This window comes from Dendrobates tinctorius, unplaced genomic scaffold (genome assembly GCF_039654945.1).
Source record: "Dendrobates tinctorius isolate UK_male_01 unplaced genomic scaffold, ASM3965494v1 ptg000047l, whole genome shotgun sequence".
NCBI lineage: Eukaryota > Metazoa > Chordata > Amphibia > Anura > Dendrobatidae > Dendrobates > Dendrobates tinctorius.
The window spans coordinates 2,769,454-2,795,725 of NW_027361715.1; the positions used below are offsets into that span (position 1 = coordinate 2,769,454).

Genomic DNA, 26,272 nt, shown 5'->3' on the forward strand with positions numbered 1-26,272 from the left:
AAATACAATTTCTCGTCAGTTTGGAATGTTTTATTATCAATCCTTAACCCCTTCACGACCAATGACGCCACCAGGGCTGTGGAGTCGGAGTCGGTGCTCATTTTGGTGGAGTTGGTATAAAATGGACCGACTCCTAAAATATATAATAAATTGGGTACAGTAGTTCAATGCAGAATGTGCTGAATATTTTTTCATAGGAATTTGGGAAAGTTATGAAATGTCCTATAAATGACTATTCCTGATCTAAGGCTACATTCACACACAGCGTTTTTCCTGCGTTTTTTGAGGATACGTTTTTCAGTTGCAAAACCAGATCAGCTTTTTAAAAAACTGCATCACCTGAAAGGTTTTTGAGCTCATAGATAATGTTTTCAATATCAGAAGCAGATTAGAAATCTGCTCTATCTATCCATTTATCCATATCTGTCTATCCATATCGTATCTGTACCAAAAAGAATGAAAACCGGGTAGCACACAGACTAACACTCCTTCTTTTTAGCATTAGTCAGGGACACCTCATAGCTGCCCAAAAGGAGGCCCAGGACAGGCACTGCTCATCTTCAGTAACATCAACTGATAGTTGGAATAAATAGACTGCATTCACCACATCTTCTTAAGGTGCAGGCTTTATTTTCAAGTGTAGGGGTGTGAAGTATGAGGTTCTGCAGCAGCTGAGGTGTGCAGTATGAAATTCTGCGGAACAGTATGAGATTTTGCCCCCCCCCCCCCCAGGTTTGATCCTGGCCACGCCCATAGTGTGAATGTAGCCTGAGGCTCTAGGCTTTGTCTTAGCCGAGATAAGTCATAGTGTGTGTGTGTGTGTATATATATACACATATACACACACACACACACATATATACACACACACACACACACACACACACACACACACACAGTACAGACTAAAAGTTTGGACACCTTCTCAATCAAAGCGTTTTCTTTATTTTCATGACTATGAAAATTGTAGATTCACTCTGAAGGCATCAAAAGTCTTAGTTACTCACCGGTTAACGGTATTTTTCGGAGTCCATGACAGCACCACCTGAGAGAGGGGATCCGCCCTTTAGGAACAGGAAACCTACAGATACAAAAGGGTGGCACCTCTCCCACGCATCAGTTGGATTACAGAGCACAAGAGGACTTCCAAGGTTAATGCATGATTTATGTACAGTATTCTTTACAATTATAACTTTTATCACCAGTGAGCATATGCAAGAAAAAAGACGTGCACACCCCAATTAAACTATAAGGGAGGGAATATACGGGTGCTGTCATGGACTCCGAAAAATACCGTTAACCGGTGAGTAACTAAGACTTTATTCGGTCGTCCATGACAGCACCACCTGAGAGATTTACAGAGAGTAATATCAGCTTTAGGGAGGGACTACAGCCTGCAGCACCCTTATACCAAAAGAGAGGTCTGCAGAAGCACCCAAGTCTAGCCTATAATGACTATAAAAGGTGCTCGGAGAGGACCAAGTGGCCGCCTTACATATCTGGTCGATGGAGACTTCTGATCTTTCGGCCCATGAGGTTGCCATTGCCCTGGTAGAATGCGCCCTCAGCTTTCCGGGTGGCGACCTGCCCTTTGATGTGTATGCTATTGCAATCGCCTCTCTAATCCATCTGGCTAGTGTATTTTTTGATGCTCTACAACCTTTCCTGGGGCCTTGATGAGAGATAAATAGGGCATTATCTTTCTTCCAGGGATCGGTGACTGACAGATATTCTATGAGGCCTCTCCTGAGATCCAGGGTGTGTAGTTTCCTTTCTTTTTCGTTAGTTGGATTAGGGAGGAAGGATGGCAGAACTATCTCCTGTGTCCTATGGAAACTAGAAACTACCTTTGGCAAGTACGCTGGATCAGGTCTAAGTATTACCCTATCCTCTTTAAACTGTAAATAAGGAGGACACCTAGATAAGGCCTGAATATCGCTTATTCTGCGAGCTGATGTTAGAGCTACCAGGAAGGCTACCTTGAGGGACAGGTTTTTTAGGGAAGCCGACGAGATAGGTTCGAATGGAGTCTCTGTCATAGCAGTGAGGACTAGGTTCAAGTCCCACGGCATAAACCTATCCTTCATTATTGGCCTGGATCTACCTGCTGCCTTAATGAATCTGCTTATCCAATAATTACCAGCAATGTTACAGCTAAACAGAGCCCCCAAGGCTGACACTTGTACTTTAAGGGTACTGGTAGAGAGTCCCATGTCTAGACCTTTTTGTAGGAACTCTAATATCTGCATTATAGGTGCTGAATCCCCAGCGATTACTTCTGAGTTTTGAAGGAATTTTTTCCAAATTCTAACGTAAATTTTGGTGGTAATGATTTTCCTACTCTTAAGTAGGGTGTTAATTAGGTCTGCGGAGAAACCCTTCTCTTCTAATAATGACCGTTCAAACTCCACGCCGTCAGATGAAGGACAGCCACCTGAGGATGGAAGACTGGGCCCTGGGACAGGAGATCCGGGATGTCCGGCAGAACCCAAGGATCGGACACCGACATGGTCCTGAGGCATGAGAACCATGCTCTCCTGGGCCAAAATGGAGCGATGACTATAACCCTCGCTCTGTCTTTCCTGATTTTCCTCATCACCAGGGGTAGAAGAGATAGGGGAGGGAAGGCGTAGGCTAGTTTGAAGTTCCAGTTTATCAGGAAGGCATCTACCGCCAGAGGATTTTCTCTGGGATTCAGGGAGCAGAATTGTTTCAATTGCGTGTTGTCTCTGGTGGCGAATAGGTCTACCTCTGGATATCCCCACTTTTGAACAATCAGATTGAATATGGAGGTGTTTAAAGACCATTCCCCTTGCTTTAGCCGATTGCGGCTTAAAAAGTCTGCCGTGATGTTGTCTTTTCCTTTTATATGCAATGCTGTTAAAGATAGGAAGTATTGTTCTGCTAGCTGGAACAACCGCTCTGCTACAAACATCAGGGGTCTGGAACGGGTCCCGCCTTGGTGATTGATGTATGCCGCGGTGACCCGATTGTCGGAGAACACTCGCACGTGATGGCCCTGTAGGTACACAAGCTTTTTAGCCGCCTGTTCTACCGCTGTCAATTCTTTTAGGTTAGATGACATTCTTAACTGATGATGTTGCCATTGGTCCTGGACTAAAATTTCACCCATATGAGCTCCCCAACCGTAAGGACTAGCATCCGTGGTGACTATGCGGGTTACGTTATACTCCCAGGGTACCCCTTTTGATAAGTTATCTTTGTCTAACCACCACTCTAGGGACTCCCTTGTGTCACGGGATAAGGTTAGCTGACCCTCCAAGTAACCTCCAAGGACTTTTTGATGTAATAAGACCTCGCTCTGTAGTTTCCTTGCATGAAACTGGGCCCACTGGACTGCCGGGATACAGGCTGAAAGAGAGCCTAGAAGGGACATGGCTTTTCTGAGGGACATGGTGGGGTTATTGGAGGCGTTCAGGATCTGATAATGGAGGCGAACAAGCTTGTCCGGAGGCAGACGGCATTCCTGTTTTTCAGAATCCAGGGTTAGGCCCAGAAATTGTTGGACTTTCATTGGCTGCAACCGGGACTTTTTGACGTTCAGCAACCATCCTAACCGTTCTAGGGCAGACATTGCCTTTTGTAGCTGTTGTAAACAATGGTTCGCCGTTTTATCTACAATAAGAAAATCGTCCAGGTAGGGAATCACCAGAATGTTCGATTCACGTAGATGGGCCATGACCTCCGCTATTACTTTAGTAAATACTCGGGAAGCGACTGCCACTCCAAAAGGGAGGGCCGCATATTGGAAATGTCGAATTGACCCATCCAACTGAGGAACCGCTGATGGCCTGCATGGATGGGTATATGGTAGTATGCGTCTTTTAGATCTAACACCACCATGAAGCAGTTTTGGAACAGCAATTTTATTGCAGGCTTAATCGTTTCCATTTTAAAGGGACGTATGACCAAAAACTTGTTGAGGGCCTTAAGGTTAATTATTGTCCTAAAGGAGCTGTCCGGTTTGCGGACCAGGAACAGAGGGGAGTAGAATCCCTTCCCCCATTCTTCCTCTGGAACCTCTATCAGGACTTTCTTAGCGCACAGGTTATGAACCTCGGCTTCCAGGGCAGCTTGTTCTGCAGCAGACGACCTGAGTGGGGTGATTTTAAATTGATCAAGGGGAACCCTAGAAAACTCTAGTCGTAGTCCCACGGCTATTATCCCCAATATCCAGCTGCTATTGGAGATCAGAGACCAGGATGGGTAGAAGGCAGCTAGTCTCCCTCCTACTGGGGCAACTAGTCATTGGGGCGGCTTCTTCGTATCCCGAGCTGGACCTTCCTGGCGCCCTCCCCCAAACATGAATCCTGTACCTTTCCTTTTTTTGTCATCCCATCTGCCCTGATCTCTGGACGGCCTTCTCCGGAAAAATCCTTTCCTGGCAAAGGGACGTCTGTAAGAGGGGTTCGGGAGACTGGGAAATTTCTTTTTGTCATCTCCAGCTTTCTCCAACAATTCGTCCAAGACGGGGCCGAATAGGTACTCCCCCTTGCAGGGAATGGAACAGAGACGGGACCGGGCTTGAATATCTCCTGGCCAGCATTTTAACCAGAGCGCTCTTCGCGCTGCATTAGACAGACCTGCGGCTTTAGCCGCCATTCTTGCAGAGTCTGCAGAGGCATCGGCTAAAAACGCCGCGGCATTTTGAATGATGGGCAAATTTTTCCGAATAGATGATCTTGAAGCTCCATCTCTTAGTTCGGAATCTAGCTGATCTAGCCAGACCATCATAGATCTGGCTGTACAGGTGGCAGCTACCGCTGGTCTTAACGCGCCTGCTGACATCTCCCATGTCCCTTTAAGGAAAGAATCCGCTTTTTTATCTAACGGATCCTTCAGGGAGGCCATATCGTCAAACGGTATGGCGGATTTTTTAGATGCTTTGGCTACTGCTGCATCTAGTTTCGGGGCTTTATCCCATCTGTTTACTACCGGGTTATCAAAGGGGTATCTCCGCTTAAAGGCTGGTGGCATGGAGCCCCTTTTCTCCGGTCTCTTCCATTCTCTATCAATTAGGCTCTGAACCTTTTCGTTCAATGGAAAAGCTTTACGTTTTTTGGGGTCCAACCCCCCGAACATTATGTCCTGTGCTGAGAGTTCCCGTTTTTTTTCCGCTACCCCCATGGTGGACCGTATAGCTTTCAATAATCTGTCCATCTGATCTAAGGGGAAGCAGAACCGGCTAGAGTCTTCATCCGAGGAAGACGACGAGGAGGCCGAGGAGTCCGAGGAATTGTCCCCCTTCCCAGGGGCGACTGAGGCCTCCGAGCCTGAACCACTAGCCTCTCTTCTCCTAGAAGGTTCTCTTTGAGGTAAAGCTTTCATTTCTGCCCTGATCATGTCTCTCAGGTTTGAAGTGAAGTCAGGTGTCTCTTCCGCTACCTGCATAAACGGGGGAGAGTATAAGGGCCTGACAATCTACCCCTGGACTCCCTGTCCTTAATAACTCCTACCGTCTGCCGTATGCATGGCTGGCATAACTTTTTAGGGTGGCCATCTGGTAGGGGGGAACTACAGAGGGCACATTCCCTGTGTTTCTGTTTTCCAGTAACCTTCTTCCCCTGAAAAAGAACATAAGGGAACACTGCATCAGGGTATATTCACGGAGATCTCTTACCCATGCAGATGAGGCAGGTACCGGATCACGGAGGGAGGCAGGGGGGTCCTTTCTGGAGGAACTTTCGCGGCTCTGGTCGCTAGTTCGTCTCTGTTTCTTCTGCTGGCTACTCGAATTGGCCTGTTTCTGCGGCCGCTCCTGCGCTTCGTCCTGCTGCACTAAGGGGGCTTCCAACGTATCCATTGCTGGGGCCTTCAGAAGCACCCCAGCGGCGTCCCCATCTGCCTTATATGGCCTCCTGTCCGGGTCAGCAGGCAACCTGCCATAGCACCACCCACCCGGCTTTGCGTTCCCTCCCCCATGCTCCGGCCCCCCTTGCGCCGGGTCGCCGCGCGACCCCCGGACCGGCATGCACCCGCGGCGCGCGCCGGAGGTCGGCCGGCACCCGACTTCCGGTATCGGCGCTATCGCTCCGCCCCTTCCGCCGCTCACAGAGCCCTGCGGGAGCGCGCGCGAAGGAGCCGCGCAGCCCTGCCCGGAGTGCCAGCCCCCCCCCCCCCCCGCCCGCCGCCATGAGCCCGGCCAGGGGACAGCACCGACCGGAAGGACCGGGCCTGGGGAAGCGCACCGGGGCATACATACCAGGCGCTGGCTTTGGAGACGGCATCCACCGGACCCCTGCTCCACCTGCTTCGTCCACTGCCGTGGTGACCTACCCGGCCCCACCGTGGCGCTTCCAGGGACCCCGCACTGACCGAGGTAGGAGACCCCCTCGCTACCTGGGTCGGTCAGCCGGCCTGGGTATTCAATGAAGATTCCATGACGGACGATCTGTAGAGAGTCCTGTCCTCTAGGAACAGGAAACCAACTGATGCATGGGAGAGGTGCCACCCTTTTGTATCTGTAGGTTTCCTGTTCCTAAAGGGCGGATCCCCTCTCTCAGGTGGTGCTGTCATGGACGACCGAATAAACAATAAATTAACACATGTGGAATTATATAATTAACAAAAAAGTGTGAAACAACTGAAAATACTGTATGTCTTATATTCTAGGTTCTTCAAAGTAACCACCTTTTGCTTTGATTTCTGCTTTGCACACTCTTGGCATTCTCTTGATGAGCTTCAAGAGGTAGTCACTGGAAATGGTTTTCACTTCACAGGTTTAATAAGTAGGATTTCTTGCCTTATAAATGAGGTTGGGACCATCAGTTGTGTTGTGCAGAAGTCTGGTGAATACACAGCTGATAGTCCTACTGAATAGACTGTTAGAATTTGTATTATGGCAAGAAAAAAAGCAGCTGAGTAAAGAAAAACGAGTGGCCATCATTACTTTAACCCCTTACCTACAATTGACGTAATATTCCGTCCATGTGACCCTGGACCTAATTACCATGGACGGAATATTACGTCACCGCGATCAGCGGCGCCCACGTGGTGAGCGCCGCTGATCGTGGCCGAGTGTCAGCTAATTATCATAGCTGACACCCGGCACAATGTGTCAGGGGCGGTCACGGACCGCCCCCGACACGTTAACCCCTTGCACACCTCGATCAAACACGATCGCGGTGTACCGGGTGTTAAAGGGAAGCATCGGCAGGGATGGGGCTCCCTCCTTGCTTCCCTGAGCCCCCCACGGCAGCGCAATGTGCAGCGCTGCTGCGGGGGACTCCTTTCCTGCAGGTCCCCGGATCCAATATGGCGACGGGGACCTCCGGGGGCCTGCAGAAAGCTGGCTTCCTCAGTGCCTGCAAAGCGCAGGCATGAGGAAGCCTGTGCAGTGCCTGTGACAGATCGCCTGTCACAGTGATCTGTGATGTGACAGATCAGCGATCTGTCACAGGACAGTTATGTCCCCCCTGGGACATTGTAATAAAGTAAAAAAAAAATTAATTATATATATATATATATATATATATATATATATATATATATATATATATATATATATATATATTATATCCCAATAAATTCATTTTTTGGAAATTAAAAAAAAAAAAAAAACACAATAAAAGTACACATATTTGGTATCGCCGCGTCCGTAACGACCCGCCCTATAAAACTGTCCTGATAGTTAACCCCTTAAGCGAACCCCTTAAAAAATAAAAAAAAAACGAAGCAAAAAATAATGATTTATTATCATACCGCCGAACAAAAAGTGCAATAACGCGCGATCAAAAAGACGCATATAAATATCCATGGTACCACTGAAAACGTCATCTTGTCCCGCAAAAAACGAGCTGCCACACAGCATCATCAGCAAAAAAAATAAAAAAGTTATAGCTCGCAGAATAAAGTGATGCAAAAATAATTATTTTTTATATAAAATTGTTTTCATTGCATAAAAGCGCCAAAACATAAAAAAAAACGACCTAAATGAGGTATCGCTGTAACAGTACTGACCCGAAGAATAAAACTGCCTTATAAATTTTACCGCACCCGGAACGGCGTAAACGCACCACCCAAAAGAAATTCATGAAACGCTGGTTTTTGTAAATTCTGCGTCCCAAAAAACGAAATAAAAAGTGATCAAAAAATGTCACATGCCCGAACAGGATACCAATAAAAGCGTCAACTCGTCCCGCAAAAAATAAGACCTCACATGACTCGGTGGGTCAAAATATGGAAAAATTATAGCTCTCAATATGTGGTGATACAAAAGCTATTTTTACAATAAAAAGCGTCTTTTAGCGTGCGACAGCCGCCAAACAAAAACCGCCATAAATAGTAAATCAAACCCCCCCGTTATCACCCCCTTAGTTAGGGAAAAATAATAAAATTAAAAAAATGTATTTATTTCCATTTTCCCATTAGGGTTAGGGCTAGGGTTAGAATTGGGGGTTTCCACTATTTGCGCACATCAGGTGCTCTCTAAACGCAACATGGCGTCTGATCTCAATTCCAGCCAATTCTGCGTTGAAAAAGTCAAATGGTGCTCCTTCCCTTCTTCCAAGCTCTGCCATGCACCCAAACAGTGTTTTACCCCCTCATGTGGGGTATCAGCCTACTCAGGACAATTTGCAAAACAACTTTTGGGGTCCTATTTCTCCTGTTGCCCTTAGGAAAATAAAAATTTGGGGGCAAAAATATCATTTTTGTGGAAAAAAAATATTTTTTTATTTTCACGCCTGGGCGTTATAAACTTCTGTGAAGCACTTGGGGGTTCAAAGTTCTCACCACACATCTAGATAAGTTCCTTAGGGGGTCTAGTTTCCAAAATGGTGTCATTTGTGGGGGGTTTCCACTGTTTTGGTACATCAGGGGTTTTCCAATCGCGACATGATGTCCGATCTCAATTCCAGCCAAAAACGTCAAATGGCGCTGCTTCCCTTCCGAGCTCTGCCATGCGCCCAAATAATGGTTTACCCCCACATGTGGGGTATCAGCGTACTCAGGACAAATTGCACAATAACTTTTAGGGTCCTGTTACCCTTGGGAAAATAAAAATTGGGGTGAAAAGATCATTTTTGTGGAAAAAATATGATTTTTTAATTGTACCGCTGTACGTTATAAACTTCTGTAAAGCCCTTGTGGGTTCAAAGTTCTCACCACATATCTAGATAAGTTCCTTGGGGGGGGTCTAGTTTCCAAAATGGGGTCACTTGTAGGGGGTTTCCACTGTTTAGGTACATCAGGGACTCTCCAAACATGACATGGCATCCGATCTGAATTCCAGCCAATTTTGCATTGAAAAAGTCAAACGGCGCTCCTTCCATTCTGAGCTCTGCCATGCGCCGAAACAGTCGTTCCCCCACACATACCAGGTATCAGCGTACTCAGGACAAATTGCACAATAACTTTTCCAGTCCAATTTCTCCTGTTACCCTTGGTAAAAAAAATTGAACCTGAAGTATTTTTTTTGTGAAAAAAAGTTAGATGTTCATTTTTTTTTTAAATATTCAAAAAAATTCCTGTGACGCACCTAAAGGGTTAATAAACTTCTTGAATGTGGTTTTGAGCACTTTAAGGGGTGCAGTTTTTAGAATGGTGTCACTTTTGGGTATTTTCTATCATATAGACCCCTCAAAGTGGCTTCAAATGTGATGTGGTCCTAAAAATAAAATGGTGTTGTAAAAATGAGAAATCGCTGGTCAACTTTTAACCCTTATAACTTCCTAACAAAAAAAAATTTTGGTTCCAAAATTGTGCTGATGTAAAGTAAACATGTGGGAAATGTTAGTTATCAATTTTTTTGTGTGCCGTATCTCTGTGATTTAAGGGCATAAAAATTCAAAGTTGGAAAATTGCGAAATTTTTTACAAAATTTTTGCCAAATTTCCATTTTTCTCACAAATAAACGCAAGTTATTTGAATGAAATTTTACCACTAACATGAAGTACAATATGTCACGAGAAAACAATGTCAGACTCACCGGGATCCATGCAAGCGTTTCAGAGTTATTACCTCATAAAGGGACAGTGGTCAGAATTGTAAAAATTGGCCCGGGAGTTAACGTGCAAACCACCCTTGGTAGTGAAGGGGTTAAGAAATGAAGGTTAGTCAGTCCGAAAAATTGGGAAAACTTTGAAAGCTTCCCCAAGTGCATTGGCAAAACCCATCAAGCGCTACAAAGAAACTGGCTCACATGAGGACCGCCCCAGGAAAGGAAGACCAAGAGTCACCTCTGCTGCGGAGGATAAGTTCATCCTAGTCACCAGCCTCAGAAATCACAGGTTAACAGCAGCTCAGAATAGAGACCAGGTCAATCCCACACAGAGTTCTAGCAGCAGACACATCTCTACAACAACTGTTAAGAGGAGACTTTGTGCAGCAGGCCTTCATGGTAAAATAGCTGCTAGGAAACCACTGCTAAGGACAGGCAACAAGCAGAAGAGACTTGTTTGGGCTAGAGAACACAAGGAATGGACATTAGACCAGTGGAAATCTGTGCTTTGGTCTGATGAGTCCAAATTTGAGATCTTTGGTTCCAACCACCATGTCTTTGTGCGACGCAGAAAAGGTGAATGGATGGACTCTACATGCCTGGTTCCCACCGTGAAGCATGGAGGAGGAGGTGTGATGGTGTGGGGGTGCTTTGCTGGTGACACTGTTGGGGATTTATTCAAAATTGAAGGCATACAGAACCAGCATGGCTACCACAGCATCTTGCAGCGGCATGCTATTCCATCCGGTTTGTGTTTAGTTGGACCATCATTTATTTTTCAACAGGACAATGGCCTCAAACACACCTCCAGGCTGTGTAAGGGCTATTTGACCAAGGAGGACAGTGATGGGGTGCTACACCAGATGACCTGGCCTCCACAGTCACCAGACCTGAACCCAATCGAGATGGTTTGGGGTGAGCTGGACCGCAGAGTGAAGGCAAACGGGCCAACAAGTGCTAAGCATCTCTGGGAACTCCTTCAAGACTGTTGGAAGACCATTTCTGGTGACTACCACTTGAAACTCATCAAGAGAATGCCAAGAGTGTGCAAAGCAGTAATCAAAGCAAAAGGTGGCTACTTTGAAGAATCTAGAATATAAGACATATTTTCAGTTGTTTCACACTTTAAATTATATAATTCCACATGTGTTAATTCTTTGTTTTGATGCCTTCACTCAGAATGAATCTACAATTTTCATAGTCATGAAAATAAAGAAAACTCTTTGAATGAGAAGGTGTGTCCAAACTTTGGTCTGTACTGTATACATGTACATGTATACAGTGTATTACATATTTACAATTTATTACAGTTTTTTGTGTTCTAAAGTTGTATTCCAATAAATAGATATTATGTTCTATCTAAATATCTTGATTATTGGATCATAGAAATGATTAAATGTCTGATGTTCACATTGTACTACAATAAATTTTTCACTTAAATATAAGCAATATACATATGTGGGAGTCGGAGTCGTGGAGTCGGGAGTTGGAGTCGGTGTAAAGGAAATTGAGGAATCGGAGTCGCAGGTTTGGCTTACCGACTCCACAGCCCTGGACGCCACATAGGCGTCATGAAAACCTGTGCCAATCTAACCAGTGACGCCTATGTGGAGTAATGACTAGAGTTGAGCGACTTTGGTCGGATCGGGTTTCATGAAACAAAATTTGAGTCGGATGAAACTGGTCCGACTAGGGCAAAAAAAAAGTCGGAGTTTCGTCCGAAACCCAACCCCAATGCAAGTCAATGGGGAATAAAAGTCGGTATTGAGTGGATGGGGTCGGGTTTCGGACGAAACTCCGACTTTTTTTTGCCCTAGTCGGACCAGTTTCATCCGACTCAATTTTTGTTTCATGAAACCCGATCCGACCAAAGTCGCTCAACTCTAGTCATGACTTTAAAGCCCCCGTGGGTCGGGTGACCGGGGTAACTAAAAGGTCACCCGACCCGCAGATACAGGGGGCTTTGTTCTTCACCACAGGGGGCGTGGCTTCGCCCCCACGTGGCTACGATCGCTCTGATTCACTTTTAACAGCCAATCAGAGCGATAGTAATATTTCATCAATGAAAATTGATGAAATATTACAATCCAGCCATAGCCGATGCTGCAGTAGCATCGGTCATGGCTGGAAACAGTAATGTGACCCCCCCACACCGGCTGGCGGGGGTGATGTGCCACCACTGTCATCATCAGCTCCCCCCGCCTCCCTCCGCAGTCCGATCACCCCCCCTCCCACCCCCTGGTGCCTACAGAGTGCCGCTTTCGCTCCCGGTGTCTCGCAGTCCCGGATCATGGGCGCCGCCATCTTGGAAAATGGCGGACGCATGCGCAGTGCGCCCGTCCGAATCTGCCGGCTGCAGATTCGGTTCATTCATTTTGATCACGCTCACAGTGATCAAAATGAAATGAAAAGTAAATAAAACCCCCCTCTATCACCCCCCATAGGTAGGCACATATAATAAAATAAATAAAATATTTTTATTTTTTCATTAGGGTTAGGGCTAGGGTTAGGGTTGGAATTAGGGTTAGGGTTGGAATAAGGGTTACAATTAGGGTTAGAGTTGGAATTATGGTTAAGATTAGGGTTAGGCTTGTGGTTAGGGTTATAGTTAGGGTTGGGATTAGGGTTAGGGGTGTGTTGGGATTAGAATTGAGGGGTTTCCACTGTTTAGGCACATCAGTGGGTCTCCAAACGCGACATGGTGCCACCATTGATTCCAGCCAATTTTGCGTTCAAAAAGTCAAACTGTGCTCCCTCCCTTCCAAGCCCCGATGTATGCCCAAACAGTGGTTTTCCCCAACATATGGGGTATCAGCATACTCAGGACAAATTGCACAACAACTTTGGGTGTCTAATTTCTCCTGTTACCCTTGGGAAAATAAAAAATTGGGGGCTAAAAAATTATTGTTGTGGAAAAAAAATGTTTTTTTATTTTCACGGCTCTGCGTTATAAACTTCTGTGAAGCACTTGGGGGTTCAAAGTGCTCACCAGACATCTAGGTAAGTTCCTTGGAAGGTCTAGTTTCCAAAATGGGGTCACTTGTGAGGGGTTTCTACTGTTCAGGCACATCAGGGGCTCTGTAAACGTAACAACGACCGCAGACCATTCCATCAAAGTCTGCATTTCAAAATGTCACTACTTCCATTTCGAGCCCTGACGTGTGCCCAGACAATGGTTCTCCCCCACATATGGGGTATCACCGTACTCAGGACAAATTGGACAACAACTTTTGGGGTCTAATTTCTCCTCTTACCCTTGTGAAAATAAAAAAAATTGCGAGCTAAAAAATCATTTTTTGAAGAAAAAAAAAGATTTTTTATTTTCACAGCTTTGCGTTATAAACTTCTGTGAAGCACTTAGGGGTTCAAAGTGCTCACCATACATCTAGATAAGTTCCTTTGGGGGTCTATTTTCCAAAATGGGGTCACTTGTGGGGGTTTCCACAGTTGAGTCACATCAGGGGCTCTGCAAAAGAAACATGACGCCCACAGACCATTCCATCAAGTCGGCATTTCAACACCTCACTACTTCCCTTCCAAGCCCCGACGTTTGCCCAAACAGTGGTTCACCCCATATATGGGGTACCAGCATGCTCAGGACAAACTTAACAACTTTTGGGGTCCAATTTATCCTGTTACCCTTATGGAAAAAAAAATTGTGGGCTAAAAATCATTTTTTGGAGGAAAAAAATGATTTTTTATTTTCACGGCTCTGCGTTATAAACTTCTGTGAAGCACTTGGGGGTTCAAGGTGCTCCCCACACATCTAGATAAGATCCTTTGGGAGTCTAGTTTCCAAAATGGGGTCACTTGTGGGGGGTTTCCACAGTTTAGCCACATCAGGGGCTCTGCAAAGGCAACATGACGCTCACAGACTATTCCATCTAAGTCAGCATTTCAAAATGTCACTACTTACCTTCCGAGCCCCGACGTGTGCCCAAACAGTGGTCCCCCCCACATATTGGGTACCAGCGTACTCAGGACAAACTGGACAACAATATTAGGGGTCCAATTTATCCTGTTACCCTTGTGAAAATAAAAAATTGTGGACTAAAAAAATAATTGAGGAAAATTTTTATTTATTTTTTTTTTTTTTTAAATTTTCACGGCTCTGCTTTATTAACTTCTGTGAAGCACCTGGGGGTTCAAAGTGCTCACTACACATCTAGATAAGTTCCTTAGGGGGTCTAGTTTCCAAAATGGTGTAATTTGTGGGCGAGCTCCAATGTTTAGGCACACAGGGGCTCTCCAAACATGACATGGTGTCCGCTAACGACTGGAGCTAATTTTCCTTTCAAAAAGTCAAATGGCGCTCCTTCCCTTCTGAGCCCTGCCGTGCGCCCAAACAGTGGTTCCTCCCCACATATAGGGTACCAGCGTACTCAGGACAAACTGGACAACTTTTGTGGTCCAAATTCTCCTGTTACCCTTGTGAAAATAAAAAATAGTGTGCTAAAAAAATCATTTTTGAGGAAAAAAAATGATTTTTTTATTTTCACTGCTCTGCGTTATAAACTTTTGTGAAGCACTTGGAGGTTCAAAGTGCTCCCTACACATCTAGATAAGTTCCTTAAGGGGTCTAGTTTCCAAAATGGGGTCACTTGTGGGGGGGTTTTCACTGTTTAGGCACACAGGGGCTCTCCAAACGTGACATGGCATCCGATAACGATTGGAGCTAATTTTCCATTCAAAAAGTCAAACGGCGCTCCTTTCCTTCCGAACCCTGCCGTGCGCCCAAACAGTGGTTTATGATGACATACGAGGTATCGGTGTACTCAGGAAACATTGCCTCACAAATTTTAGGATCCATTTTATCCTGCTACCCATGTGAAAATGGAAAAACTGAGGCTAAAAGAAAATTTGTGTGAAAAAAAAGTACTTTTTTTTTACGGATCAATTTGTGAAGCACCTGGGGGTTCAAAGTGATCACTATGCATCTAGATAAGTTCCTTGGGGCGGTCTAGTTTCCAAAATGGGGTCACTTGTGGGGGAGCTCCAATGTTTAGGCACACAGGGGCTCTCCAAACGCGACATGGCAACCGCTAAATATTCCAGCATATTTTCCATTCAAAAAGTCAAATGGCGCTCCTTCCCTTCCGAGCCCTGCCGTGCGCCCAAACAGTGGTTTATGACCACATATGAGGTATCGGTGTACTCAGGAGAAATTGTCCAACAAATTTTAGGATCCATTTTATCCTGTTGCCCATGTGAAAATGAAAAAAAATTAATGATAAAAGAAAATTTTTGTTGGAAAAATTAAAACGTCCATTTTTTCCTTCCACATTGCCTTAGCTGCTGTGAAGCACCTGAAGGGTTAATAATCTTATTGAATGTAGTTTTGAGTAGCTTGAGGGGTGCAGTTTTTAGAATGTTGTCACTTTTGGGTATTTTCTGCCATATAGACCCCTCAAAGTGACTTCAAATGTGAGGTGGTCCCAAAAATAACAAAAATGGTTTAGTAATTTTTGTTTCCAAAATGAGAAATCACTGGTCAACTTTTAACCCTTATAACTTCCTAACAAAAAAAAATTTTGTTTCCAAAATTGTGCTGATGTAAAGTAGACATGTGGGAAATGTTATTTAGTAACTATTTTGTGTCACATAACTCTCTGGTTTAACAGAATAAAAATTCAAAATTTGAAAATTGAGAAATTTTCAAAATTTTTGCCAAATTTCAGATTTTTTTCACAAATAAACAAAAAATATTGACCTAAATTTACCACTAACAAGTTAAACAAGTGGAGTAAAAGTGTGACACCATTGCTCTCAGCAGTGATCTAAGAGTCAGAGATGGTTCCAGGGGTCTTCCTCATGCTGTTCTCCTTCCACACAGCACTTTTCCCATCCATTTGAACATTTTCACTGTTCCCCAGACCTCCTTGTAGGGTCTGACAAAAAAAATGCACGGATTTCCCATTGACTCCCATTATACTTGTTACTCGAAACGAGAATGTGAGTATTGGGAATAGCTCGATTCGAGCAACGAGCATCCGGGCATGATAGTGCTCACTCATCCCTAATCTTTACATAAAGTCAAATGTTGAGGTCATCAATCCAAAAGCTAAAGTGTGGCCGAAACAGGGTCATGCTACCGGACAGCGATTCCAAGCACAGCAGCAAATCTACATCAGAATAGCTGAGAAAGAGAACAATGAAGGTGTGGCAACGGCCCAGACACTGCTAACGCCAATGTTGTGGCAGTGTCTTAAGCGAGCGGCGCATGTACGAATGTACACAAACCTCAATGAACTTAACCCCCTTTCAACCCCCAAATCACCATTTAACAGCAGTCATTAAGGGGCCTTATCTCTTATTTTATTGTGCCGAGGAACCAGTGTTTTGTGCCCTGATAAGTAAAAATGCCGCAGGTGTCGGCTGTAGAGTACAGCTGATATCCTGCCGTCGCAGGTGTCGGCTGTAGAGTACAGCTGATATCCTGCCGCCGCAGGTGTCGGCTGTAGAGTACAGCTGATATCCTGCCGCCGCAGGTGTCGGCTGTAGAGTACAGCTAATATCCTGCCGCCGCAGGTGTCGGCTGTAGAGTACAGCTGATATCCTGCCGCCCAGGTGTCGGCTGTAGAGTACAGCTGATATCCTGCCGCATCGATCCAGAGCGGTTATAGAACCAGTCAGGGCTCCTTTTTAAACCTGTCCGCATGACGCAACCTAGAGACACATAATGATATAAAATGTTGTGACCCACCTGTGGTGTCAATATGGTCACTGCTCCCCTCGAAGTCATTCAGAGATGTATATGGGGGTTGGGTTCTGCTGTTCTGGAACCTCAGGGGCTCTCTCAGTTTAACATGGCACACTCCAACCATTCCAGCAAAATCTGAACTCCTCTTCCCTTCTGAGCTTTGCACTGTGCCTCAAAAGGAGTTTTCGACCACATATTGCGGACCAACTTTTAACCCTTCTAAGTTTCTAACAAACTAAATGATAAAACTTAATGCTGAAGTACACATATGGTAAATGTAATTAACGATTTTGTCTGACCACGCTCTGATTTAATATCATAAAAATTAAAAGTTTGAAAATTGAAAAATTTCTCACATTTTTGCTAAATTTCCGATATTTTCACAAGTAAATCCAAGTCATATCAAACAAATGTTACCACTAACATGAAATACAACATGTTATGAGCAAGTCTCGTGATTACTGGGATCCGTTGAAGCGTTTGAGTTATTACCTCACTCAAAGTGACACTGGTCAGAACTGTAAAATTTGGCCTGGTCAGGAGGGTGAAAACAGGCTCAGGGAGGGGTTAAAGATAAAAGCGAAGTTGGTAAGTTGCCTATTTTTCAGCAATTTATTTTGATTAAGTAAAAAAAAAAAGCAAAACAATGACTTAAATTTACTGCTAACAAAGTACAATATGTCATGAAAAAAACTTTTAAAGGGTTTATTTTTCCCACGAACAAAAGTTGATTTTAATCAATAGATCTTGGAATAATAATAACTTCCACAATTGGATGTGTTTAAATAAAATGTTCCTGTGCTGAGATAATCTTATAAATGTGCCCCTGCTCTGTACTGTGTAATGGTCGTGTCTGACCATACAGGAACTTGGTCTGATCATACCACATCTCCGGGGCGGGGGGGAAAGCAAAAAAGAGAATATACAGACATATGACAGCAGGGGATCACAACTGTTTTTTTTTTGTGAGGTAAAACATTTGCCCGTTTTTAAACAAAGTTTTACTTCAAAGAAAGAATTACCATATTTTTCGCTTTATAAGACGCACTTTTGTTCCCCCAAATTTTGGGGGAAAGTGGGGGGTGCGTCTTATAAAGCGAATCTGTGTGCTGCTGTGCTATAGAGTGGGGGGGGGGCGGCTCTGGCATGGAGTCAGGGGGCTGGATGGGGCTGCAGAGACAGAGGGAGATCCTGTGCTCCCGCTCATTAGGCTCATGTAATATTCACTGCACCCGCTGTCCATCACCTCGGTGCTGAAACAGTGCCGCGGTGCATATTACATGTGCCTGCACTCACCCCCAGTCACTATAGACACTTACCTAGTGATGATCGCTCCTGCTCCCAGCTCCCCCGTGGCTTTCCTGTGTCTAGTCTGCTGTCATCCTCCTCCTGCAGGCAGGGTGAGCAGCAGCAGCAGCTCATTCAGAAAGCTCATCGCTTCAGGACTTTGCATGATGTGACCATAGGACCTGCGGTCACATGACTCCCAGTGTGCACTGCAAGTCACATGACCGCAGCTGAGCAGCTCCTATTGGTTACATCATGGAAGGTCCTGTAGCTACAATGAGCTGCTTGAATGAGCAGCAGCTGCGTGTGTCCTGCAGGAGGAGGATGACTCAGCACAGACACAGGTAAGCCACAGGGGAGCTGGGAGCAGGAGCCATCATCAGTAGGTGAGTTAACTGTTTATTATTTTAGCATGTGCTTGCCAGCAGGGTGGAAATATAGGGACAGGGGCCATGTGTGACAGCAGGGGGAAATATAGGGATGGGGGGACAATGTGTGCCATCAGGGGGGAATATATGAACAATGGGCTATGTGTGCCAGCAGGGGGGAATAAAGGGATGGGAGGGGGCAATATGTGCCAGCAGGGGGGGAATATATGGAGGAGGGGACAATGTGTGCCAGCAGGGGGGAATATATGGAGGGGGGGGGACAATGTGTGCCAGCAGGGGGGGAATATATGGAGGGGGGGGACAATGTGTGCCAGCAGGGGGGGATTATAGGACTGGGGGGACAATGTGTGCCAGCAGGGGGGGATTATAGGACTGGGGGGGACAATGTGTGCCAGCAGGGGGGGATTATAGGACTGGGGGGGACAATGTGTGCCAGCAGGGGGGGGATTATAGGACTGGGGGGGACAATGTGTGCCAGCAGGGGGGGATTATAGGACTGGGGGGGACAATGTGTGCCAGCAGGGGGGGATTATAGGACTGGGGGGGACAATTTGTGCCAGCAGGGGGGGATTATAGGACCGGGGTGACAATGTGTGCCAGCAGGGGGGGATTATAGGACCGGGGTGACAATGTGTGCCAGCAGGGGGGATTACAGGACCGGGGTGACAATGTGTGCCAGCAGGGGGGAACATAGGGACGGGGGGGCTGTGTGAATGCCAGCAGGGGAGAATATAGGGACAGGGGGACAATGTGTGCCAGCAGGGGAAATATAGGGACGGGGGGCCGTGTGTGTACCAGCAGGGAGGCATATAGAGGGGGGCCATGTGAGTGCCAGCAGGGGGGCATATAGTGACTGGGGGATAGGATGGGGGGCTATGTGCCAGCACAAGGGGGCCATGTGCCAGGATGGGGGTTATATAGATACCAGGATGAGGGACATATATATGATTTGTAAGACGGACACTGGCATTATAAGACACACCTCTATTTAACATAAAAAAAAATTTTTTTCTCTTTTTCTTCACCAAATTTGGGGGTGCGTCTTATAATCAGGTGCGTCTTATAAAGCGAAAAATACAGTATTTGCGATCATATGGTTTAATGTCAGTACAGTTTTTTTTCTCCCCCCTGTAAGTACAGAAAATGATTAACATTGCTGCTAAAGGGGCGGGGTAGAGAGGCGCAGCAAGCTATTGAGTCATTATGTGTACTTTTTTTTTGCATATTCGCCTCGTCTTTGGTAAATAAGGACAGGGGGTAATTTCTCATGTATTGTTCATCTGAGGTTTTATTTACCCAATTTAAGATCTTTGAAGGACCAGATGTTTTTCATGTTTTGATATATAAAACCATTACATTTTATATACTGTATTTTTCGGACTATAAGATGCACACTGGACAACAGAAAATAGGAAAAAAATATTAATATTAAAATTACCCGTGTGATGTAAAGATCTTGGTGGTCTGTGTTTGGTGCTCTAGGGTAGAAAAGGGGGATAATGATCGATTCTGAAGTGGTAGAAGTGTATGGGGGGGCTGCACAAAAACAATAAAGGGCCTTATATACTGTCCAACTGTGAGCTAAGGCCCCAGTACCGTTTACCTTGGTTGTATTGTACCACAGTTCATAAACAGCAGAAGTCTATGTTGTGGAATCAGCTGTGTGAATGGCATCTTACACGTGTAATGGCTCTCATTTATGCAATTTACACTCCTTATAAATAATGTAGCAGACGGCATTTTAATCTCCACACTATAAAGGCTACTGATTGTAGACTTTATATTACGCTGTCCTGTGTTACACTCCTGACCACACAGACACGTGGGCCAACCAGAGCGGCATCACATCTGTAGCCCATATGCTGCACAGAGGCACAAGTGGAAATGGCTTTTTTTGGGAGGCCAAGACTCTCCTGCCAAGTAGCTTCTTATCCAAGTGTGACAGTTATTCTTCTGCATCCTGTGCAGCAGAGATTCATTGTAGTAACCCTCATGAGGACGTCAGCTTCATGTAACCTGCTCCAGGAGCTGCACCAACTACACAGACAGAGAGAACCATGCAGCCGCTCCACTATCCCAGTGCATAGGAATGCTCTACCCTATGATTTAGGGAAGCAGCTGGGTGGTCCGGCACTGACTGTGGACTATAAGACACAGACATTTTAGTAACACGCTATCTAGTTAAAAGGGGTGTCTTATAGTCAGAAAAATACGGTACTTTGATTATATTGCACCAACATATTCTGTAGTGTTTTACAGGCAATATGTCTCCCTACTGGGGATCACAACCTGCGTTCCCTGTAAGCATGTGTTTTGTCTGGGAGGATGGCAGACCCCCGCTACTTGTGGCGTACATTTTATTATTCATTTATATAGCATCATTAATTCCATGGTGCTGTACATGAGACAGGGTTACATCAAAATACAATATATGCAGGGTAATCTCACCTTTGTAGCTGCCTCACCAGCTGATTCAATGCTTCCTGCAGTGGAGTTTGGTCTTCTGTATGTAATATAAGAGCAGAATATATCTTGATAAAGCGAGCCTCACGATCATCATGTTTTTAATTTATATTTGAGAAGTGGAATATACTATACATATACGCCAGCAATATACAGGTACAGTGCACTCACCCCCTGCAATCAGACCTATGATATATGGGACGGAGTCAACAAATGAAGAATTCTATTGCACATCCACCATAGAAGAAATGAAGCATTACACAAATAAAAACAAAAAAAAAAAAATCAAGGGGCTGTAAATAATATACATGGACACTGGTTCATACAGAGTGAGTAGAACCCAGTGGTGTTTATTAAAGACATCGGAGGCTTACCTGTGGTATATGCTGCTGAGATCCGAGAGGTGGTAGAAACGTTACCATTCTGGTTCTTTTACCGCATGGATGGCTATGGGTTTGTCCAAAACCAATATTGATTTTCAAACTAAAATGTCTGTTTATTTTAATAAGAACAGTTTTTCTAACATAGGTTGATTAAAAAGTCCCCACATTTTTATCTCTATTCCAACTGCTTTATTGTACTTTTTTACCTAATTATAATTTTCACCAAAGTGCACCGTCAGTGGGCACTGCAAGGCGATATCCTGGAGAACAGAGACCATCTCCTTACAATGCGCACTGACAGTGCACTCTGCTGCTGACTCATCACTTATAGTTAGAGTCGGCGAGGGAGAGCACTGTCACTGTGCGCTGAGAAGAATATTGCACAATAAGAAGGGAGCTCGTACAGAGCACAGGTCGGAATTGACAACCAATGCATGCTCAGTAGAGCAGGGACTAGCCGCCCCCAGACGTCACTGATGACGCTTTGCTTCAGAATGGGGACAGAGGCTGTGGCAGTGACGGCAAGACACTGCTCCCCGATGACGTCCCCTTTTGGTAGATTCTTGAACGAAAAGTCATCAAAACAGAAATTGGAAAAAAAAAAAAAAATAAAGCATTTAGATTAGGGAGGGAAAGGTAGGGACTTTTTGATTAAACCATATTAGAAAAACTACTAACATTTAGGATGAAAATCAATATTAGTTTCGGTCCACCCTTTTAAGCAGAAAAAAATAGTTATGAGAGCTGCTTTTATTGGGGAAATATTGGTGGATTTCACAGTTGTTGGCAATGGTGTTATTTGTGGAAGGACATTTCTAACGCTGCCATTATCCCCTATTATCAGGCACATCGCTAACGCATGCCATAATCGGCATGGGCTAGCGATGAGCCATCATTCTGTGACGGAGCCTCGGACGCGGGCTGCAGCGTCTGAGGCTCTGTCACCGCTAGCGCAGATGAAGCATCTGCGCTAGCGGTATAGCATAACACGATCAAGTTATGCTATAGTGTTAACGCAGCCCGTCAAAGCTATGCGTTGAACGGGCTGGGCTGCCTTAACGCAGTATGAACCTGGCCTAACATAATAGATGCAGCATTGTTGGATACCCTAATAACCATCCAAGAAAGCAATCAGCACTACGGCAAAACAGATCCTGCGATAATTAGGGGGGAGGGGGTAGTCTGAGAGGGTTTTCTTACCTTCTGGTTTTGCCAAGGAGGATTCTGGAACAGCTACGGCTGGTACATCAGCTCCAAGTGGTGAATGAAGGGTGCGATCCTTATTCTTGTCACTTTCATGGGAGGTTTTATCCTTTTTCTTTTTATCGTCCTGAAAATATGAAAACCCCCCAAAGACCCTGTATTTAGCAGTAAGTAAATGTTCTAACTTGCGCACACGGAAGAACGTGTTATCACTGAGCGGTTATCGCCTAAAAATGCGCCACATAGACAAGCATGGAGACCAGCAGGCAGGCGTCCATACCGACCCATCTCTGTTGTCTGCGTAATTCACAAGCTTCACGTTTGCTTCAGATTTTCACTAAGGAATCCAAAAATACCAGCCAAAAATTACGTCCCGTATAGCAGGTCAATACTGGAGCACACTTTATGTAGAGGAGTTTTTACATCCGTCTGTCTGTGCAGTTACCACCATGTTTGAGACAACCTCAGATTTCTTGTGGCGGAATTATCCATTGAGCAAATATTGGCTTCTACAGCCGGTGAATGTTCGCTCTCCCAATTCACCATGAATTAGGTCTCCGGAGGTCAGACATTATCTGGACACCAGAGACACACTACAAGTCACAATGATTCGTTGCTGGAACCTAGTCTAAAACCAGAAAGGTGTCTCCTACACCGGCCGGGAGAATGAGGGTACCATGATAGAGTTCTGCCAGAGGCATTATGCTGACGCAATGACAAGCAGATCCCAAAAAACTGTGGATAAGCTGCTAAATATTTCCTATGTGGGAGCAAACACCAGTAGTGAACAATTTACAGGGTTTGTCCACTATCTTACAAGTTAAACTTACTGGACCTAGGGTGGTGTAAAGAGAAAAAAAAACAAAAAAAAAAAACCCATTGTCGGGGCTCCCGTAGATGTTAATATTTGGAAAGCAAATGGTGGCATTTGTGTATAATCTGAAGCATTTACGCAATTGATCCTGCCCAATTTTTTGGTCTCAGGGGCACATGGTCATACTGCACAGGGAACGCTCTAAAAACTAAAGGGGTATTATATCCTGTGACATTAGTGGAATACTATAAATGTCTGACAGAATTTGTACCTACTTCCAGGACTCTTCCCTCCACTCTAATGATGCGTTAACACTGCTTTGTGACGAGGATTTAGAAACTTTGAACATTTCTCAGTAAAACTAATAGGAAGCCTAAATAGCATTTAAAGTAAATTCTTTATATGCATTTGCAGCAAAACCAACCTCTAAATCCTTCCAAAAAATCTGTGTGAATAGGTCCTGGAGGAAGAAGTCGAGTGTTCCCATGGATCTCTACCACACATGCTTTTTGGTTAAAGGATTCAAAACTTCCATAAACTCCAGTGGAGCCACAGACATGAAGACCACCTGTCCAATTCACATCCTACTTTCTGGAACTCAACGGGTGTCGAGACCCCTGATGTAGGAGGCATCCAGAGATGTCTGCACAGGGCACCATTACTACTTGCCAGCAGGGGCTCCTCGGCTGCTGCCACTCCTCTTCTGTGTGAGGCTGCCCACATACAGTGGGTACAGAAAGTATTCAGACCCCTTTAAATGTTTCACTCTTTGTTTCATTACAGCCATTTTGTATATTCAAAAAACTTCATTTTCTTCTCATTAATGCGCACTCTGCACTCCATCTTGACAGAAAAAAACAAATGTAGAAATTTTGCAAATTTATTAAAGAAAAAAAAAAAAACAGGATTTTTGGGTTGCTTACCGTAAAATCTGTTTCTCGGAGCCTTCATTGGGGGACACAGAGACCATGGGTGTATGCTGCTGCCACTAGGAGGCTGACACTATGCACAAAAAAAGGTTAGCTCCTCCCCCGCAGTGTACACCCCACCGACCAGCAGAGAATTCCTCAGTTAGTGAGAAAGCAGTAGGAGAAGTAACAGAATAGATTGAAAACAGAACAAACAACTCAACTGTAACCAATCAACCAAAGTAAGAACAGGAGTTGTAGAACATGGGAGGGTGCTGTGTCCCCCAATGAAGGCTCCGAGAAACAGATTTTACGGTAAGCAACCCAAAAATCCTGTTTTCTCGTTCGCCTAATTGGGGGACACAGTGACCATGGGACGTCCCAAAGCAGTCCCTGGGGTGGGAAACAAACTTCCATCAGGCCAGTGGACTCACCACCGCTGCCTGCAAGATCCTTCTAACTAGGCTGGTGTCCGCCGAAGCGTAGGTGTGGACCTTGCAGAATTTCACAAACGTGTGAACCGAAGACCAGGTTGCAGCTTTGCAAAGCTGCAGCGCGGAGGCTCTGTGGTGTACCGCCCAGGAAGCACCCACTGCCCGGGTAGAGTGCGCTCTGATCCCCGGAGGGGCCACTCGATGCTTAACCCGGTAGGCCTCCAAAATTGCCGATCTGATCCAGCGAGCAATAGTAGCTTTGGAAGCCGGGTAACCTTTCCGCGCCCCGTCTGGAATGACGAAAAGAGAGTTTGTCTTTCGCAAGGAAGTCGTCCTAGACAGACTCTCATCGCCCTGACCAGATCCAGCTTGTTCAGGGACCGCTCCCGAGGGTGAGTTGGACTCGGACAGAAGGACGGCAGAACAATATCCTCATTGAGGTGAAAGGAGGACACCACCTGCGGAAGAAAAGAGGGCGGAGGCCGCAGAACTACCTTGTCCTGGTGAAGTACCAAGAAAGGAGAGCGGCAAGAAAGAGCCGCCAATTCTGACACGCGCCGGATGGAAGTGATGGCCACCAGAAAAGCTACCTTCCAAGAAAGGAGAGAAAGTGAAACATCCCTGAGAGGTTCAAAAGGAGAACCTTGCAGAACCTCAAGAACCAGATTAAGATCCCATGGATCCACGGTCGCTCGATACGAGGAGCCTTGTGAGCCACGCCCTGAAGAAAGGTTTTGACCTGAGGGCGGGAGGCCAACGTCTTCTGAAACAAAATGGACAGCGCCGAAACTTGACCCTTCAAGGAAATGAGAGCAAGCCCTGCATCCAGCCCTGCCTGAAGAAACGCCAGAACGGAAGGGAGCGAAAAGCACATGGGCGCGATGTTATTGGCCTCACACCAAGTGAAATAGGCCTTCCAAGTACGGTAGTAAATTTTGGAAGATGATGGCTTCCTGGCTCGGATCATGGTATGAATTACTCGACCGGAGAATCCTGCTCGTTTCAAAACCTCGGTCTCAACAGCCATGCCGTTAAATTGAGCGGCCGAGAATTGGGGTGGCAAATCGGGCCTTGAGACAGATCTGCCTGTCTGGAAGCTTCCAGGGGGCATCCGCGAGAAGGTTGACAATGTCCGCGAACCAAGACCTTCTGGGCCAATTCGGGGCGATGAGAATGACTGGAATTCCTTCTGCTTTGATCTTCTTCAACAGCTTGGGAAGAAGAGGTAGGGGAGGAAACAGATAGAGGAGCTCAAACTGCGACCAAGGAACGGCCAGAGCGTCAGCGCCCACTGCGAGGGGATCTCGAGCCCTGGATACAAACTGTGGGACTTTCCTGTTGAGGCGAGAAGCTAGCAGATCTACGTCCGGGGTTCCCCAACGACGGCAGAGCTGAAGAAATACCTCCGGATGTAGGGACCACTCTCCTGCCGCGAGACCCTCGCGGCTGAGAAGATCGGCGGCCCCGTTGTCTACGCCGGGAATGTGTACCGCAGAGATTGTCGGTACCGAAATCTCTGCCCACCGAAGGATCTTGGACACTTCTGCCAGGGCTGAGACACTCCGTGTCCCTCCTTGGCGGTTGACATATGCCACCGCTGTGGCATTGTCTGTCTGAGGAATTCCCTGCCGGTCGGTGGGGTGTACACTGCGGAGGAGGAGCTAACCTTTTTTTGTGCATAGTGTCAGCCTCCTAGTGGCAGCAGCATACACCCATGGTCTCTGTGTCCC

The 26,272-nt window shown here is 45.7% G+C and overlaps 1 protein-coding gene across 2 annotated transcripts in view; it reads right to left on the reverse strand.

Moving 5' to 3' along the window:
- BRD7 (bromodomain containing 7) overlaps nt 1-26,272 on the reverse strand; it is an 80,064-nt gene that overhangs the window by 46,869 nt on the left and 6,923 nt on the right. For both annotated transcript variants that reach the window (XM_073576177.1, XM_073576176.1), the window contains exons 3-4: nt 22,384-22,513; nt 20,786-20,840 (exon numbers count right to left, since the gene is read on the reverse strand). In XM_073576177.1, the coding sequence (XP_073432278.1) occupies nt 20,786-20,840; nt 22,384-22,513 (185 nt within the window). The remainder of the gene's footprint in view (nt 1-20,785; nt 20,841-22,383; nt 22,514-26,272) is intronic.